Below are 17,579 nucleotides of genomic sequence, written 5' to 3' on the forward strand. Positions count from 1 at the left end.
GAGGCACTGGGGTCTTCATCTAGATCCCCAAAGGGGTCCCCTGCCCACCTCAGGCAAGTGTGGCCAGGCCCAGACCCACGTCCTCCTCCTGTGAAGGACCGTCATCATCGCCCCCTTTCCAGGCCCGTTTCCACTGGTGGGAAGTCAGAGGCTCCCTGGGTCGGGATCAGGGGTGGGGGTAACTGCAACCCTAAATGAAGAGGCTTGGAATGCCCCCCCACTGCCTGTCCAGTCCTCAGGAAGGCTCACCGCCCCCCACCGACCCAGCAAGACCAGAGTCACCCACTTGCACCCCTTCTTGTGACAGCGCACCCCCAAAGAGGCCACTCAAGTACAACCTTCAGACTTTGTAGCTGTTTTTATTATTAATATTATCTTCTCCTTTAAGCATCCCTTTAAGGGTGAAATGAAATCCAACCATTTACAGAGAAAATGATTTCAGAATGTACATATTGATTTTCCCTTACAAAAAAAATAATACTATTATTATTATCGGTGTCCTTAAATTCCACATTTCCCAGGGCCCTGCCTGCTGCTGGGGCAAGTCCTAGCTCCCCACCCTGTCACCTGTCCCCAAAGCTCTCCCACGCCTGCCTGTGGGAACCACCACACCCTAGGGAACCCCTGTATGGTGGGCTGGGCCTCCATGAGTCTGGAGACCCCCGGGCCAGGGCTTCCCAAGGAAGGAAGGAAGGTGGCTCCGACGACAGGGCCAGCAGCCTGCTGGCATCCCCTTTCACAGTTTGGTTTGCCTTCATAGAGGGGAGTGGCCCAGGGATCGCCTGTCCCCGAAGTTCCCAGTGTATGATGTGACTCTGAGGGAAACTCTGCAACCCCATGCCTTGGTCCCCTGACCCTGTGGACGGCTGTGCTTGCTCTCCATGGCCGGGCCCTCCTTGTCCAAGAGGGAAGGGGGGGTCTGGCACGTCCAAGCTCCTTCCCTCTTTCTACCTTTGCCCCTGAGCTGGCAAACTGGAAGCGAGGGACCCCTGCCAGCCTGGAGGCGGGGACCTCCCCACAGGTGTGGGGGGTGTGGGGTGAGGAGGCTGTCAAGGTGGGAGGCCCTGGGCTGGGGCTCAGGCATGTGTCCCCAGAGATGCCCACCTGGTGGGCAGAGGTGGCTGGCGGACAGGCCCTGGCCTGGAGTGACCTGGAGCCACAGGGACACCCTGACCTCTTGAGCCACTTCTCAGCCCCAAGAGGGGCTGGGGGGTTGGGGGGGCCGCTGCTCTAACTCTGAGGGAGGGGTTGGTTCTCTTGGGACACACCCTCAACTGGAGGGACAGTGGGGGGCCCCCAGCCTGCTTCATGCCCGCCTGCCTGAGGCTGTTCCGCAGCCAGCTCCCCACACCACACCAGCTCCCCGGGAAACCCCCCAGTAAGACACGCGGAGAAAGTCTTGGCTGGAGGCTTGGGGGGAAGAGGCCAGGAGGTCGTGGGCTCACAGCGGTACAGCCCTCAGGTTGAGAGCATTCTCATTCCTTGGACTGAAAGACAGACAGACGGACGGGCCCCCATATCCCTTTCAGCCTGGCTCTCTGGCTCCCCAGGTTGCCCTTCTGCCTCAGTCATTTTGGGGAGTTGCAGGAAGTGCAGCCACAGGCTCCAGGTCCCAGCAAGGGGAGGCCTGGGCCCTGCTCCCACGTCCCACACACAGGCATGTATGTACAGGGACACACCAACACAGACACGGACAAGTACACACCAAGCATGCACCCATGCCATAAATACACACGCACGCAAAGACATGTACCGTTCCACAGGCAGGCTCTGTGTCCCAGCATCACTGGGTAAACACCAGAGGGGGCCGTTGGGAGGGGGCGCCGCTCCCTGCCCACCACTGCATGCTCTCAGTGATCCAGCCCTGGGTCGCCAGTGAGGCGGGCAGGGACGGGCTGATGCAGGAGCTGTGAGCATGCCAGCAGGACCCCACCAGGGCAGCAGTCACTTCTGCCCTCTCCCCTCCTCCCTCAGGGCCAGAGGTGCCCCTTGTCCCTGTAAGTATCCTCTCCACCTTCATTTTTTTCCCTCCTTCCTTTAATAGGTGAAAGGGGCAGCCCAGCTGGAATCAATTTTTCCCGCTTCCCTTGCAGCTCTGGTGGCCAAGTGACGTCGTCCTCAAGATGCCATCAGAAGTGACTGTGCACCTCTGGCTCACGCTCTCAACAGAAAGGGCGTGCACGTTCTCTGTTTCCCTCGGACATGGATGCAAACGAGATGGTGGGAGCTGGAGCAACCACTCTATCCAGAGTTGGAAGGCATGAGGCAGGAAAGCAGAGCTGCCCTCCAGACCACCACCCTCCAGAGAGGTAAGTTAGAAACAAGCTTCTGTCTGCCGAAACCACTGTATTTTGGGGTCTCTTAATTACAGCAGCTTAGAATCTACTCTAACATATTCTCACCCCTCCCCCGAGGCAACTAAGGAATGAGATGACAAACAACTGGCCTTAATGTCCCTCGTGGGCCCAGAGCAGCCTTGTGGCCCCTTCCTGGCCCCAAGCCAGTCCCCAAAGGGGCACAAGGGTGCCTCCACCTGAGACAGTGGAGCGCTGAGGCTGTGGGTTCTAGTGGGAAGGGGTGATGGGGGAGGAGGCTCCCCACATCTCACCTACTCGGCTAGCTGACAGTCCCATCCCAGCCTGAGAACTGGACTCTTGGAACTTGCAAGGACTGGGTGGGCAGCCCACAAGACAGTGATATTAAAAGTAAGAAGAAATGTCAAGGCCAGCTTGGGAACCTAAAAGAAGACTCCCCGGGCTTCCCCACACCTGTGTCATCTCCAGAGGGGCTGAGGGGCACAGGGCCATCTGTGCTGTATGTCCTGTGAGATGAGGGTGGAGGTCCCCACTCCCGCTGGCCCGGCACTCCTGAGGCCACTACAAAGCATCCACTGGAGCTTCTTTCCAGCTGCCGTTTTTCATTCCCTCTCACCCTGGTGTCCCTGCTTCTTCCAGGGCCCGAATGCGACTATTTACAGAGCCCTGGGAACTCCTGGCATCTCTCCCTTCCTACCGTGGGTCCAAAGCCCCAGGAGGCCACATGGTGGGCTGCTTCTCCCTGGAGGGAACACGGCACCCCTCTTGACTGCCCCAGGGTTCCTGCAGGCTCCCTTCCCCGCCCACCCCTGCTCCCCAGTAACCCTCCTGCGCTCTCTGCGGGCACCTCCCAGCCGCAGCACTCGTAGGGGCGGTGGCACCTGCTCTCCTCCCCTGGGGTGTAAGGGTGTTTTCTGAGCTCACAGGCCTGACCCTGGATTCACAGGGGCTTGAGTAGGAAAGACTCCCCCACCTTCCACTCCTGGTCCTCTGACGAACCACCCAGAGGGTGGAAGGAGGCAGAAAGGTAACAAGAGGAGGGGCAGGCGCCAACACCCCACCCCGCCCCCACCCCACCCCTGGCCCTGTAAGATCATGCAGCCTTAGCCTTCAACCACATCCAATTTGCCCCTGGCGGGTGGCCTTCCCTCCGGACCCTTGTTCCGCCGCCCACCGGCCGCTGTGCTCTTCGGCTCCTGGTAGGGGTTGTCCAGCAGGTAGCGGAACTGGTCGTAGTTCTTCAGCAGGTACTTGGGGGCGTACATGTGCTCGCTGGGGTCCGCCGGCGGGTACTCCTGCTGCGTGCCGTCGAACCAGCCCCCCGTGCGGATCAGGCTCCGGATGTAGTTGAGGTCCCGCTTGTCCTCGTAGTCGCCCCAGCGGGGGAAGTCGCCGTTCTGGGCCGACACCAGCTTGAAGTAGATGCCCTCGGGCGTGAAGCACCAGGAGCAATGCCAGCCGGCGAAGTGCAGGGGGCTCCCCAGCGACCACTGCACCAGGATGTGGCCCGTGCGGTTCTCATACTGGCGGAAGTTGGGCATGGTGTAGTACTGCCGGCGGCGCAGGCGGATGCCGTCCAGCCCGTACACCGTCTGCAGCATGTCCACCGTGCAGCCCGACACCACCTCCAGGGTGCCCGGCTGCTTCCAGAAGAAGCCATACAGCGACTTGCGCATGTGGAAGGCGAAGGGCTCCGTCCAGCCGTCGTAGAGCTTGAGGAAGAGCACGCCGTCGCGCGCGGGGATCTCGTCGGCGTCGTCGATGATGAAGACGTCGTCCGGCCGTAGGTTGCGCAGCCGCGACACGCCGTCCTGCGTCAGGAAGGTGCGCAGGTAGTCGTCGGCGATCCAGCCGTCCTGCCGCCCGCCCAGCGGGAAGTGGTCCAGGAAGACGTACAGCACCTTGTGCCGGATGTACTCGAAGGTGCCGTTGGTCAGCATCTCGCGGAACTTGAGCGGCCGCGGCTCCCCGTACGCGGTGAAGTTGGACTCGCACACCACGAAGGCGTCCACCACGTCGCCCAGCTCGTGGAAGCGCACGTCCAGCAGGTCGAACTCGTGGTTGATGTTGATGGCGTTGATGACCCGCCGCGGCACCTCCCGGGGCACCAGGCGCTCCTTGGTGGGCAGGTTGGAGTACTGCACCACGGTGGGCACGCCGCAGCTCGGCCCGTGCCAGCCCGGGAGGCACACGCACTCCACCCACTTGCGCCGCGTGCCGGCGCCACGGCTCCCCGCTCGCTCCCGGGCGCTCAGCAGCTGCCGGCCCGGGCCCCGCGCCGACGACGACGCGCCGTCGCCCGCCTCCATCTTCTCCTCTGGCCGCCCCGATGGGGGCTTCTCCAGCATCTTGGTACCTGGCTTGAAGCACATGCCCCCGGCTTTGGTGCGGACGAAGTACTCGGTGGTGTCCTCGGGCAGCACGAAGTCCATCCGGTGGAGCTCCTCCGTGGCCTTGCTCGGCGACAGCGGCTGGAGCAGGGGTGAGTGGGAATAGAGTGGGGTCCGCAGCAGGTCGGGGCTACCCGGCTCCGGGCTGGCCTGGGGCGTGACCGGGGCATTGTTCCAGAAGAAGCTGGACACCAGATTAGGGCTGAGAGAGGCCAGTTCGCGGGGGAAGGTGACATACGACAGGGTCTTAAAGAAGTGCAGGAAGGAGATGAGACACAGGCCGGCCATACAGAACATGAGAAACAGCTTGTAGCGTTTCATCTTCATCCTGCAGGAAACGGGGGAGAAAGCAGAGCGGTCAGGAGTCTGCAGACCTGGCGAGGGGAGCCTGAGGCTCTTCTCCTGAGGGAGGGAATGCAACTTTTAGGGAAACTAAAATAGAAAAAGTCGTGTTCAGGCTTCAGAAGGAGAGCCGGCCTCTGACCTGCTTGCACACTGCCTGGATTCCATGCCTGCCTGAAAGCACAGCAAGTCAGGCAGCACTTTAAATAAGAAAGGGAGTGGGTCTTGGGATTCTTGAGCCCCTGGAGGTCTGGCCAACCCCCTGGGGTCTAATGAAATCCTATGACTCAAGGTGAAACAAACAGCATTGTAAAAGTTAAAAACGAAAAAGACAACCCAGAGCTGCATTTTTGAACACAAACTGCTTATAGTACCAGGTTGTGGCCCGGGATTATAAACAGGAGCCCTCAAAGCTGCAATTTGGATTATCACCCATAGGGTGTATGCACCACCCAAAACCCTTCCCATCTGGGACTCCAGATTGCAGGGACCTCCCAATGATTGTCAAGTCTGGATGTAGGTTGTTGCCCCAATGTGGTGATATATGTTTTTACTTCTCTCTATTGTTTCTATTTTTTTCTTTTAATGATTGTATGTTGAAATTAAATTATCTTCTCTTCTATAAAAAACTGAAATTGTTTGTGTGCAAGAGTGGTTTCAAACGAATCCTTTGAAAAGGTTTACTAAAAGGAAAGTAAAACTTTTGGCAGAACAGCAGCCAGCTCCAGCACCTGGCCCACCCTACCATGATTGTGCCAGCTGCATCACTGGGCTTTACTCCAGAACAGAATGCATCCTGGGAGAAGCTCAACCCTACAATGCGGAACCTGCCCCAGGGGGCTTACAGGCCCTAAGGGAGGGGGAGAGTGGGTTGTAGGCTGCAGACATGGGGTCCCTTCCCTGCACTGTCCAGGATGCTTTCTCCTCCTATCTGTCCATCTGTCTGTCTCTTTATCTTTGTGTGTGTATGTGTGTGTGTGTGGCTATATTAACAAACCTTTTTCACTGAAAAAAATTCCCAGGTCTCAAGGGAACACTTCTAATTCTAACATATTTAATAAACAAAATTAAGAAAAAGTTCTCCAGAGGATGGCGACTGCAGCCAGCCCCGAAATTAAAAGATGCTTGCACCCTGGAAGGAAAGCTAAGACAAACCTAGACAATGTATTTAAAAAGCAGAGACATCACTTTGCCAACAAAGGTCCATACAGTCAAAGCTACTGTGACTTTTGCCAAAAGTCATGTACAGATGTGAGAGTTGGACCATAAAGCACAGAAGAATTTATGCTTTTGAATCATGGTGCTGGAGAAGATTCTTGAGAGTCCCATGGGAGGAAGGAGGTGAAACTAGTCAACCCTAACGGAAATCAACCCTGAATATTCAATGGAAGAAGTGATGCTGAAGCTCCAGGCCTTTGGCCACCTGATGCGAAGAGTCGACTCATTAGAAAAGACCCTGATGCTGGGAAAGATTGCAGGCAGGAGGAGAAGGGGACAACAGAGGATGAGATGGTTGGAGGGCATCACCAACTTAACGGACATGGGTTTGAGCAAACTCTAGGAAATAGTGAAGGACAAGAGAAGCTTGGGGTGCCATAGTCCATGAGGTTGCAAAGAGTCAGACATGACTGAGTGACTGAATAACAACTCCTTCATTGCCCCATGCAAGGCAGTTGACTGATATCCAGCCATAAATATTATCTGCTTGAGGTGCATCACTGGTTTTATATGCATTTTTTTCTGTTCTCAGCTTAATATTTTTTATAATTACTATTCTATTGAACACTCATCCAATCAAGTGGTTTTCCTCAATCAACGACAGGTTAAAGAGATTTTCATGTCAGTAGAAATAAATGTAGCATTTCCTTTTAAATTTCACATATTCCATACTCATTTGGAATGAATCATTCTCTATGAGGGATCGTGATTATGACCATTCTCTACTTGTTTGCACAGTTTATCAATTAGTTTATGGTTGTGGAATGGAGAGCCATATATATTGTTTTTCATAATTAAAAAAAGTTCTGATTTAGAATATTTGTAGCTTATCAGAAAAGTTGCAAAGATAGTTCAGAGGGTTCCTTTACACTGGTTACCCCGTTTCCCCAAGTGTGGACACTTACATTGCCACAGTATTTGGTCACAACTAAGAAACTGAAAGGCTCACGTTACTCTAAACTGGACTCCACACTTAACTCAGCCATGCTCTTTATCTCATAAGGGAGCCTGTGCAGCACCTTTGACTCTCACCACACAGCCCAGGAAAGAGGGCACACCGGCCAGGAGAGTACACCCATCTGGCCAAGTCAGACCAGTGCCTTCCCGGGTAGCACTGAGTGGTAAAGAATCTGCATGCCAGCGCAGCAGACGTAAGAGACTCAGGTTCAATCCTTGGGTTGGGAAGATCACCTGGAGAAAGGAATAGCATTCCACTCCAATATTCTTGTCTGGAAAATTCCATGGGCAGAGGAGCCTGGAGGGCTACAGTCTATGGGGCTGCAAAGAGTCAGGCATGACTGAATTAGTGACCAGTGCCTTGGCTGGAGTGACTTACGGAGGTAGAGAAGGGGCTGGGACAGAAACTGGTATTTTCATTTCCCTTCCTGTGTGTGTGGGGGTGGGGCCGGGGGGAGGCGCACTGTCCTTTCCCTTAAAATGTTCCTTTCTGTGGCCTCTCCCTATGTTTCTGGTTCTTCCTCTGGGTCATTTGAGCACCCCTGGTGGCTCGGAGGTTAAAGTGTCTGCCTGCAATGCGGGAGACCTGGGTTCGATCACAGGGTCGGGAAGATCCCCTGGAGAAGGAAATGGCACCCCACTCCAGTATTCTTGCCTGGAGAATCCCATGGACGGAGGAGCCTTGTGGGCTACAGTCCACGGGATTGCAAAGAGTCAGACACGACTGAGCGAGTTCACTTCACTTGCTATACTCTCCCCTTCCTTTCCTAACTTAAGCCAGGCTCCTCACCATTATGAACCTTGGTTTCTACATCTGTGAAATGAGTACAGAGTTCCTGATGTACAGCAGGTATTCAACAGATTTCTACTTCTTTCAAAGCTCAAGGCTGGAAGACTCCAACATAAATGTTCTCTAAACTACATGATCAGAAGGCGCACAATCATGAAATGTTTGGTCTAGAACAAGCTTTAAGGACCATCTCCTCCCACCCTTTCATGTCGGGGAGGAGGGGCCACCCTCCCTGGCCTCACCTTGGTGAGGAGTCCTCAGCACGCTAGTGAGGAGCAGTTGAGTCTGCCAATCCTGCTGGCCAGGGTGGTACTTGTGCCCTCATATGTCCCCCCTCCTCCAGTTTAAATGCAGACACCCTGGAGCCTGGCCTCAGGCGGGGGTCGGCACAGCTGACTGCAGGAGGCAGGACAGTCAGGGGTTGGGGCCTGACCTCTGCTAAATGTCAGCTGCCCTGGGGCAGAGCCGGGGGTGGGGGCGGGGGGGACTGGTCTCCACTGGCTTTGGGGGAGGCGGGAGGGAGCTTCCAACCCCACCAGATTCTAGCCCTGCTCTGGCAAAGGCAGACCCGGAGGCGGCATGAGTGGAGTGGCCGAGGGCTGAGGCCCAGGAGAGGCAGGAGGATGGGAGCTCGTACTGGGGCAGGGACCAAGCGCAAGGCAACACAGCAAACAAGAGGTCAGCATGGCAGAGGTCTCCAGAGCGCCCTCCCGAGGGCTTTTAGGGCCTGGCAAGGCAGCCCCGCGCCTTCTGGCGGATCACTTCTGCCCACTTGGAGCCTGTCTCTATGAGACACCCCGATCACAGCCCTCCCTGGACTGAACTGGCCACCACTCAGTTCAGGTTGGGGCCGCCACTCAGACGAAACCTCCTGGCAGCTGTGAACGCGGGCCCCGGGAAGGTAAGAGAAACTCAGGTAAGGGGCCCCCGCAGCCCTGCTGAGGTCACACCGACCCAGCTGCCCCTCAGCTCCCTGGTCAGACAGGCTTTTAGGATCTAGTTACCTCTGGCCAGCTGCACCCTTTGGAAAACAGACTCGCCAGGGCCTGGGAGTCCCCCCTCTGAATTGCAGGGGCCTTCAGGGTGAGGCCATGTGATAAGGCCCCAGCCCGGCTTGCTGCCAAGAATCACGGAATGAAGTGTGTATCCCTCGTGGCTTGGGCTGCTGGGAGGCTGACAGACACAGAGGCTGGCCCAGAGCAAGGCAGTGCCTTACAGGCCAAGTTTTCTGGGACACTGTTACACACAGCTGTCTGGGTTTTTTTTTTTCCCTTGAACTTGTTCTTGGCCTGATCTCTTTATCTTATCTTCAAGTATTTTGAAATACATTTTATAGACTGAGTGGCCTATAAACAAGAAACCAAATAAATAAATAAACATGGGCCCTGGGGTCTCACGTAAGTCTTGCCCACCCAGGGAGACTGAGGATTGTGATCACCGTTTTCACAGATGGGGAAACTGAGACTCAGAAAGATGGCAAGACTTTCCCCAAAGGATATTAGGAAGGCGATCAAATCAGGAACTCAAGGTAAGTTCGGTTTCCGAACTAGCCTCTGCCTCCTTACATCTGAGACCACAGCCCTCCTTGGTGCTGCTGGCCTGGCTGTGGGCTAAAGTCGTGGAACCAAACTAGACCCCTGCTTCAGCATCTTTGCCTCCATTATAAAGCTTCATCTAGAACCACCAGATGTACCGATAAAGCTGATGGTCACTGACATTTACAGGCCAGCTACTGTCCCGAGCACATCACATGCACGTCCTCACCAGATCCCCTCAATGTCCCATTTTACAGATGAGGAAACCGAGGCCAAACAGATGGTATAACTTAGTGACACACAATCAGTAAGGGTCGAACTCAATCCTGTGGGGTCAGTAGTGGGATTTCATCCAGTGGTAAAGCTGTCCTGGGTCCCTTCCATCTGCCAAGTTCAGCCCAAGTGGGGTGAAACCCAAGTGGGGTGATAAGGGTCCCATGGAGAGTCCACCAGTGACCAGTGAAGGCAGACGGAACAGCCACCACTGCATTTGACCCGTGTGACCCCCTGCAGGGCGTCACCCAACCCATCTCCTCCATTTACTCAGTAACTACTTATTGAGAGCCCACTGAGTGCCAGGCACCGCACTGGCCCTGGGAGTGCAGCAGATGAGGACCACAAGAGCCCCCAGCTCGTGGAGCTGGCGCAGGGTGAGCAGGGCACGGGGCTGTGGCAACTGAAATGAGCCAAATCATACGGTATGTTAGGAAGATGTGCTCTGGAGAAAAATAAAGCGGTAAAGACTAGGAGTGGGCAGGTTCACAGGTAATCAGGTGGCCAAGGTGGGCCTTAAAAAGAGTGAGGCCAGGAAACAAGGAAGGAGGGGCGGTGGAATGGAAGCGCTGGAGTGCGGCTTTCACGGGAGGATGCTAAGTGTCCAGGCTCAGCTGGGCTGCTCTGCTGAGAGTCACCTGAAGAACAGAGCAGGGAGAGTGGCAAGGAGGCCGCGGCACTGTCTGGGCAAGGGGCGGGGTGCAGGCAGCGGTTAGACCTGGTGTGAAATGTGAGTGACGAGTCACACTCAGTGGCTCCGGGACCTGCAGGATGGACCGGCCTTTGACTGGGGCGGAAGTCATCTTTCAACTACCTCCATGGAGATGGAAAATGGCAGAGCTGGGCTGGAGGTAGCTCTTGTCTCTGCAGGGTCCTCTCTAAGTGCCTTGCCCACTTCAGTCACCGAATCAGAGAGACCAATCTGCAGCCCCACCCCGTCCCTTCTTCCCAGTGCTGAGCCCATCTCCCCATCTGTCTCCTCATCTCTGGACACGAGCCCCTGGGGGCAGGGAGCCGTCAGGGAGCGAGCTTCAGCCAGAGCCACCAACTGTGTGCACACAGAGCCTAGAACCAGACAGTCCAGCTCAGACCTCTGGCTCTGCCATTTCCTATCTGCGTGGCCTTGGCAGGTGAAAATAACTTTCCTCCTTTAGCTCATCTAGAAAATGAGGGTTCAATAATAACCCATGTGAAGCTCCTAGCACAGAGTAAGAGCCCAATAAGCATTAGCTCTTCTTACCGCTGTTATTCCCCCACCTGGAAGAAGAGTAGGGAGAGCCTTCAGCTGGGGGAGGGGGCAGCAGGTGCACAGGCTCAACCAGAGCTGAGCCCCTGTCAGGGCCTGGGGCCTGGTGGGTGCTTTCTTATTTAACAGCAGCAAGGAGTTGAGTGAGGGGCTCAACTGGAGCCTGGTCAGAACCTGAGTTCTGATGAGAGATGGGCTGGGAAACAGTGCCCGGCTTCCCTGGGCTTCACTGGGGCTCTACAGAAAAGAGGGAAGAATTATGAGACTCTCTGGAAGCCTCCGTAAAAGACCCCCAGGCACACACACACAGACGTACTCACTCTGTAGGTTGCACCAGCCTCCCTAAAAGACCCCCCGCCACACACACACACACTCACTCACTCACACTGTAGGTTTGCACCAGCCTCAGAGCCCTGGGTCTCCTGCAGGAAGGTGATGGGAATGGACCGGGTGCTTCCTGACAGTCAGATAAGCATGGTCGCAGGAAGCTGACCCAGACCCAGGATGCTGGCAGGACCAGCCCACCTTGGGCCTCTCTTTCTGTACTGACTCTCAGCCATGGCCATGCTTGGAAGGTTCCAGCTGGGCAGACTGTCTTTCTACCCTGCCTCTTCCTGCTCCTCCCTCCTTCTTGTGACCTCTTCACCCGGCCTCTGCTTGATAAGCTTATGAGGTGAGAGAAGGAAGATGAGCCCAAAGCCCACAACCCAGTCACGGCCTTGGGGTCTGGGCTCAGGCTGCGTCCAGTGGAGGCTGCCGGCCAGAGAAAAGACAGGTGCTCCCTGGAGGCCACGGGCTGTGACTCGTGTGCTCATCAGGCGGGCGGCAGCCTCCTGGGTATGGGTGCACCCTGACAGCTGTCACCTGGCGACCAGGCTCCTGTGGCGCTCTCCATGGTCCTGAGCTCACATGCGCTGACCAGGGTCCTAGCTCGGCCCTTAGCCGGCCTCAACCTGGCCCCTGCCAGCCTCTGCTGTGGTCTTGCAGTTTCTGTCCTAACGGCCATGTCCCCTGTTCACCACCCTCCGGCCCCCTTCCCCGTCTTGTCTCGCAACACCTTGCTGACAGCTGTGATCCCTGGTGTCCTCAGCTTGTGAGCAGCCACAGGGCACCCAACTCCTCTGGCTGACAGAAGGGGCCAGCAGCAAACAGGTCTGACACCTAGGAGGTGCTCAGGGCACTCTCGGAATATCCATGGGGGAGATCTCGGAGGTTGCACAGCCCACCCTCTGTCTCCACTCCTAGCAGGAATCTACACCCCCAACCCAAGAGTACCTTCAGATGGACTCTCACCAGCTCCCATGTGCTTCAGCAGGCATATTGACTGAGCCAAAGTCTGCCTTGCACCCCATCCCAGTTCCGCTCTACAGTACCCAAGGGCTCTGCCTAGCTCTGTGTGCCAGGCTTTGCTCCCGGCCAGCTTTGTTAAATGACTGGGCCAATTTGGGGGGGTGCTCCTTACTGCAGACTGGCACCCATCACCTCAGTGCATTCTCAGTGACTTATCTGGCTTTCAGAAACAAACCTCTTGCCCCATGCCAGTGCCCCTCCCGAGTGCCCATCTGGCCTCTGCTTGTCCAATTCTGAGTACCGCCCATTCCGGGCCATTTGGGCTGCTAGAAATTCTTCTATTGGCCTCAATCAGCTTCCCTGGAGCTTCTGCCTCCACTTCCGGGTTCTTCCTTGCGGCTCAGCAGAGGAAACCAGTGTCTCAGGGACCAGAAGACAGCAACCACCTCCCACTGAGTCTGGAACTAAATAAAGGCCTTTCCTACGTGAGGTTCCCCAATCCCACACAGAGAAGAGACGGGCCGAGGAGGTGGCTACAGAACCTGACGGATCCCAGAGCTCTGGCAAGGTGGGAGAAACAGCTGATGCTGAGTCATCTCTCCTTGTTTTATTCATTTCTTTGGTTCAAATCCATCAGGCCGGCTCCACAAGAAACAAGCCTATACCTGGGGTCACTCAACAGCCAGCGCATGACCCAGGCTGCTGGTGGACGTTTACCAAGAACCTGCTATGAGCCAGGCACTGCCGATGCGAGGACTGGAGAAAAAATCAGGGGCAGATGCCTGGGGCAGAGGCTGAAGGAAGGTTCGTGTGTCTCCATTTCGCAAATGAGGAAATATGGGGCTTTGAGAGGTTAAGCTACTCACTCCGCCACCTAGGGCTTGTGGGAATGAAGACAAGATGGAAAACTGAGGCTCCCCGAGCATCCTGCACTTGCCAACAGGTAGACCTGGAGTGGGGCTGCAGATTTGGCAGTCCTGCCCCGGGCTGGACAAGAATGGCTGAGGGTGGGTGTGGTGTACCATGACCCTCAGTCCCCAGGAATTCTGCTCCCCTGGCATCCCCTGGAGAGAGGGAATCGGCTCAAGGGAAGGACTCCATCTGCCCAGGTGACCGGAACGTCCTGGCAAAACCTGTTTACCAGGGGGTGGGTGTGGGGCACAGCTACCACTCTCCCCATCCACAGATAAGGGACCCGAGCGGCCAGGCAGAGCCCCACCGGGAGCCAGTTCTTGGACCAGCCAGATGGGACACTGAGGCCACTTCCCTGGGCACTTCCCACTTTCTCTGCTGGCTCGGCTCCGGGGGACCAGCCTGGACTAGCACTACGGAATGACTGGTGGCTCAGATGGTGAAGAATCTGCCTGCAATGCGGGAGACCTGGGTTCCATCCCTGGGTCGAGAAGATCCCCTGGAGAAGGGAATGGCTACCAACTCCAGTATTCTTGCCTGGAGAATCCTATGGACAGAGGACTCCACGGGGTTGCAAAGAGTCAAACACATCTGAGCGACTAACACTAAGTGCTAAATACTAGGTGACTGAGGGAGAGAGCCGGAGGAGGCACGGTGCTCTGAGGGGAGCCCAGACATGCCGGGACCAAGATGGGGCTGAAGGCAGGGCCTGGGGAAAGTCTGGGAAGGTGGAAGAGCGGGAGCAGAGCCGTGAGGGGCCAGGCAGTGCCCGTGGTCTGTGCCAGGCGGGGACACAGACTGATCCAAGCCGGGGGCTGGGTGGGGGGTGACTAGGCCTGGATCTGCACAGAGGCCTCCTGAGACAGCGTCCAGACCCTGCAGCCAGATGGCAGGGCTTTGCCACTTCCCTGGGCCTCAGCTTCCTCACCAGTGAAATGGGGTGATGATGTGGCCGTCACGGGGCAGTGGTGAGGCGTCTGCGTGTCTGAAGTGCCTGGACCAGGAGGTATGTGTGAGGCAACAGCTGGTGAGGGGCACGTGGGGAGCGTCTGTCACGGGTGGAGAGAGACCACTGAGGCCTCTGGGGTGGCAGTGGGGCCTCTGGGGTGGCCCTGGGGATGAGGAGAGGTGCTGGACGCAGAGACCTACAAACAAGCCACAGAAAGGGCTCTGTGGGCACTGAGAATAGGTGTTCCCAGAGCAAGGTGCCCCCAAGGTGTGCCAGCCCTGACCCTAACTGCCCCACCCTGGGGCAGTCCCGTCTCCTCCAACCCCTGCTTTGGGTGCGTCACCTTGGCGGCCACAGGCCTTGTCCCCTGCCTTGCCCACCTCTGTCCCCACACTGCTCTCTTAAGTCGGGTGGGCCTGCGCTCCCCACACCCAGCCCAGGGCCCAGACAGACAGACGTTCAGCGAGTGTTTGGGGCAAGCCAGAGGGAAAAGCTTTGGCCAGACCGGATGCAAAGAGCTGACCATTGGGAAAGACCCCGATGCTGGGAAAAATTGAGAGGTTAGGTGGCAGGGGATGAGATGGTTTGATGGCATCACTGACTCCAGGGACATGAGTTTGAGCATGTTCTGGGAGATCGTGAAGGACAGGGAAGCCTGGCACGCTGCAGTCCGTGGGGTCACAAAGAGTCAGACAGGACTGAGTGGCTGAATGCCAACGACAGCAGAGGGAGGCACACTAGGCTGAGATTTCAGGCCCAAGGATCCGGCTGCGTCTGTGCCCTTCAGCAGGGCCACACCGCCGCTGGGGGGGCGGGGTGCAGGAGCAGGGTGGAGGGAAGGCACCGGGGGACTGAGAGAGGGCCTTGGGAGATGTACGGACCACCATCAGGCCACTGGTTCTTCTGCCTGCCCTGGGGTGGGTGAGAGCTGGGGGTACAGTAGGGAGCCAGGTCGGGGGAGGAGGTCCTCATAGAGCTCAGTCCAGCGGAGGGACAGAGGGCAAAGGAGAAAACCAACCAACGGAGGGTGCCAGGTGTCAGGGAGGGCCTCCCAAGGAGAGGACCCTTCAACAGAGACCCAAGGTCGAGAAGGAGCCACCGCGCAGCGTGGGGACAGCAGCGTGGGGCCAAGGGCTCGGAAGCCAACGTGTCAGGAAGCCCAGCGCAGGGACAGCAAAGCAGGAGCCTCGAGCCTGGGGAGGGGTGAGGGGCCCTGAGGGTTGGCACAGACACTCCCCACACTTCAGGGGTGGCTAGGGCAGGAGCCTGGGCACCGCATCCTGGTCAGCACCCTCTGGGATCAGCAGTAGTCCCAAGGCAGCTGTGCAAAACTTTCAGCCTAAAATAGAACCAGAGGAGGGCTTCGCGGGCTTAGGTGGTTAAGACTCCATGCTCCCAAGGCAGGAGTCATGGGTTCGATCCCTAGTCGGGGAACTAAGATCCCGCATGCCACATGGCCAAAACTAAATAAATAAAATAGAACCAGAGGAGATACAAAGTGGAGTTTCTCACACATGTACCCTCAGGGAGACCAAACTCAAGGACTAGGAGACCTGACTTCCTATAAATGCTCGATTTATAGAAAACTGATAATGTTGATCAGAGGTAGCCTCCCATCAACCTTGGAAAGTTCTGCCAGAAACCACCCAGCTGGGAGGAAGTGGAGCCCCATACACCACCTCTGCGACTCCTCACTCAGGATTTCCAGGACAAAGGCCAGGCTGCCGCACTGAGCCTGACCCAGGGAGGGGCCTCTGGCAGGAGCCCAAGGGCCTGAGTCTGTGGGTCAGAGTCCTCCCTGGCTCTGGCATGTGCCCGGACCAGCCACCAGAGCCCAGTGCCCAGGACAGCTGCACCCTCCCAAACCCCCATGGCTGGCAGCTTCCCTTCCCTTCCCTTCCCCCTTTAATGATGTGAGTCCTCCCACCCCACCATGAGATACTACTCTGCAAGGTTGGCCTGTGTTGACTTCAAACTGTATTTCAGGGACTTCCCTGGTGGTCCAGTGGCTAAGACTCTGCACTCCCAACGCAGGGGACCCGGGTTCGATCGCTAGCCAGGGAACCAGATCTCACATGTCGCAACTAAGAGTTTGCATGTCTCAACTAAAGATCCCTGGTGCCTCAACTAAGACCCAGCACAGCGAAATAATAAATAAAAATTAAAAAAAAACACACACACACGTTTCACAAAACTCAGGGTTCCCTGAGAAAGGCTGAGGGAGCCCCAGGGCCCGTTTCCAGCCCCTCATCCAACTCCAATGGGAACAGATCACCCTGAACAGGGTCCCATGTTGCAGTCTCCAATAGCTTGAAGGGGGTCTGATGCTCCAAAAAGTTGGGGAAACTCTGAGGCCAGGCCTGGACTTCAGGAGCTGGACTTCTGGGGACCTGAAACCTCCCAGAGGACCTGACTCTTGCTGCCCCCTGCCCACATGCTCTCTCATCAATTTTTATCCCCAGCTTCCCCATTATCTTCTTCCTGGCCCTAATGACCCGGATTCAGACAGTAAGGGTGCCACACAATTGCCCCTGCTGGGGGTTTCCATTTACTTGCTGTTTGCCAGTTGGGCCTGACCACATGGCCTGGGGACCCCCGGACTCCTGTGCCCACAGCCATCGCCACCAGCCTGTTGGCAATATGGGCAGAAGAAGCGGGCCCACCTGAGGCCTCTTCCAGAACCGCCCTCTGGCAGGGGCACTAAGTACTTTTGCTCCAATCTGATCCTTTCATTGGCCACCAGTGCCATCACAGGGGAGGAAGGAGGCTCAGGGTCAGAGTGCCCAGCCTGATCCACCCTCTAAGTGGCGGCAGAGTGTCCGACCTACACCCTGGGGCTTCCCACTCCCTGCCACCCTCCCCTACCTTGCTCTCTGTCTGGCCCCTCCCTAGAGCCCCCAGGCCCACTCTCCCCTCACTCAATCCGGTACCTGCCTGGGACCCCAGGGTGGCAAGCCACAGGTGAGGCAGCGTCCTGTCCCAGCTGCTGCAAGGCGCTGCCCGACCCAGTCCCTGGCCCACACGGCAGGTCGGCAGCTGCTTCCTTCCTCCCTGAGGGCGGTTCCCCACCCACCAGGCTGAGCACAGGCCACAGGTAGGTGGCTACCTGATGAGCTGGCCTGGGCCTGGCCTGGCGCCAGCTCTGCCCTTCACAGGGCCTGGCTTCCTGGCTCCACCTCCTCCCACTTGTCCAGGCCTCAGTCTCCTCATCTCAGTTCAGTTCAGTCGCTCAGTCATGTCCGACTCTTTGCGACCCCATGAATCGCAGCACGCCAGGCCTCCCTGTCCATCAACAACTCCCGGAGTTCACTCAGACTCACATCCATCAAGAGTGATGCCATCCAGCCATCTCATCCTCTGTC

General features: G+C 56.9%; 1 protein-coding gene across 1 annotated transcript in view; it reads right to left on the bottom strand.

Annotated features, from left to right (window-relative positions):
• Nucleotides 1–342: 342 nt before the first annotated feature.
• MGAT3 (beta-1,4-mannosyl-glycoprotein 4-beta-N-acetylglucosaminyltransferase) overlaps nt 343–17,579 on the bottom strand; it is a 30,533-nt gene continuing 13,296 nt past the window's right edge. Inside the window, exon 2 of the mRNA XM_040233265.1 lies at nt 343–5,033. Within this exon, the coding sequence (XP_040089199.1) occupies nt 3,419–5,032 (1,614 nt within the window). The 5' untranslated portion in view covers nt 5,033 and the 3' untranslated portion in view covers nt 343–3,418. The remainder of the gene's footprint in view (nt 5,034–17,579) is intronic.

This window comes from Oryx dammah, unplaced genomic scaffold, assembly GCF_014754425.2.
Source record: "Oryx dammah isolate SB20612 unplaced genomic scaffold, SCBI_Odam_1.1 HiC_scaffold_29, whole genome shotgun sequence".
NCBI classification, from domain to species: domain Eukaryota; kingdom Metazoa; phylum Chordata; class Mammalia; order Artiodactyla; family Bovidae; genus Oryx; species Oryx dammah.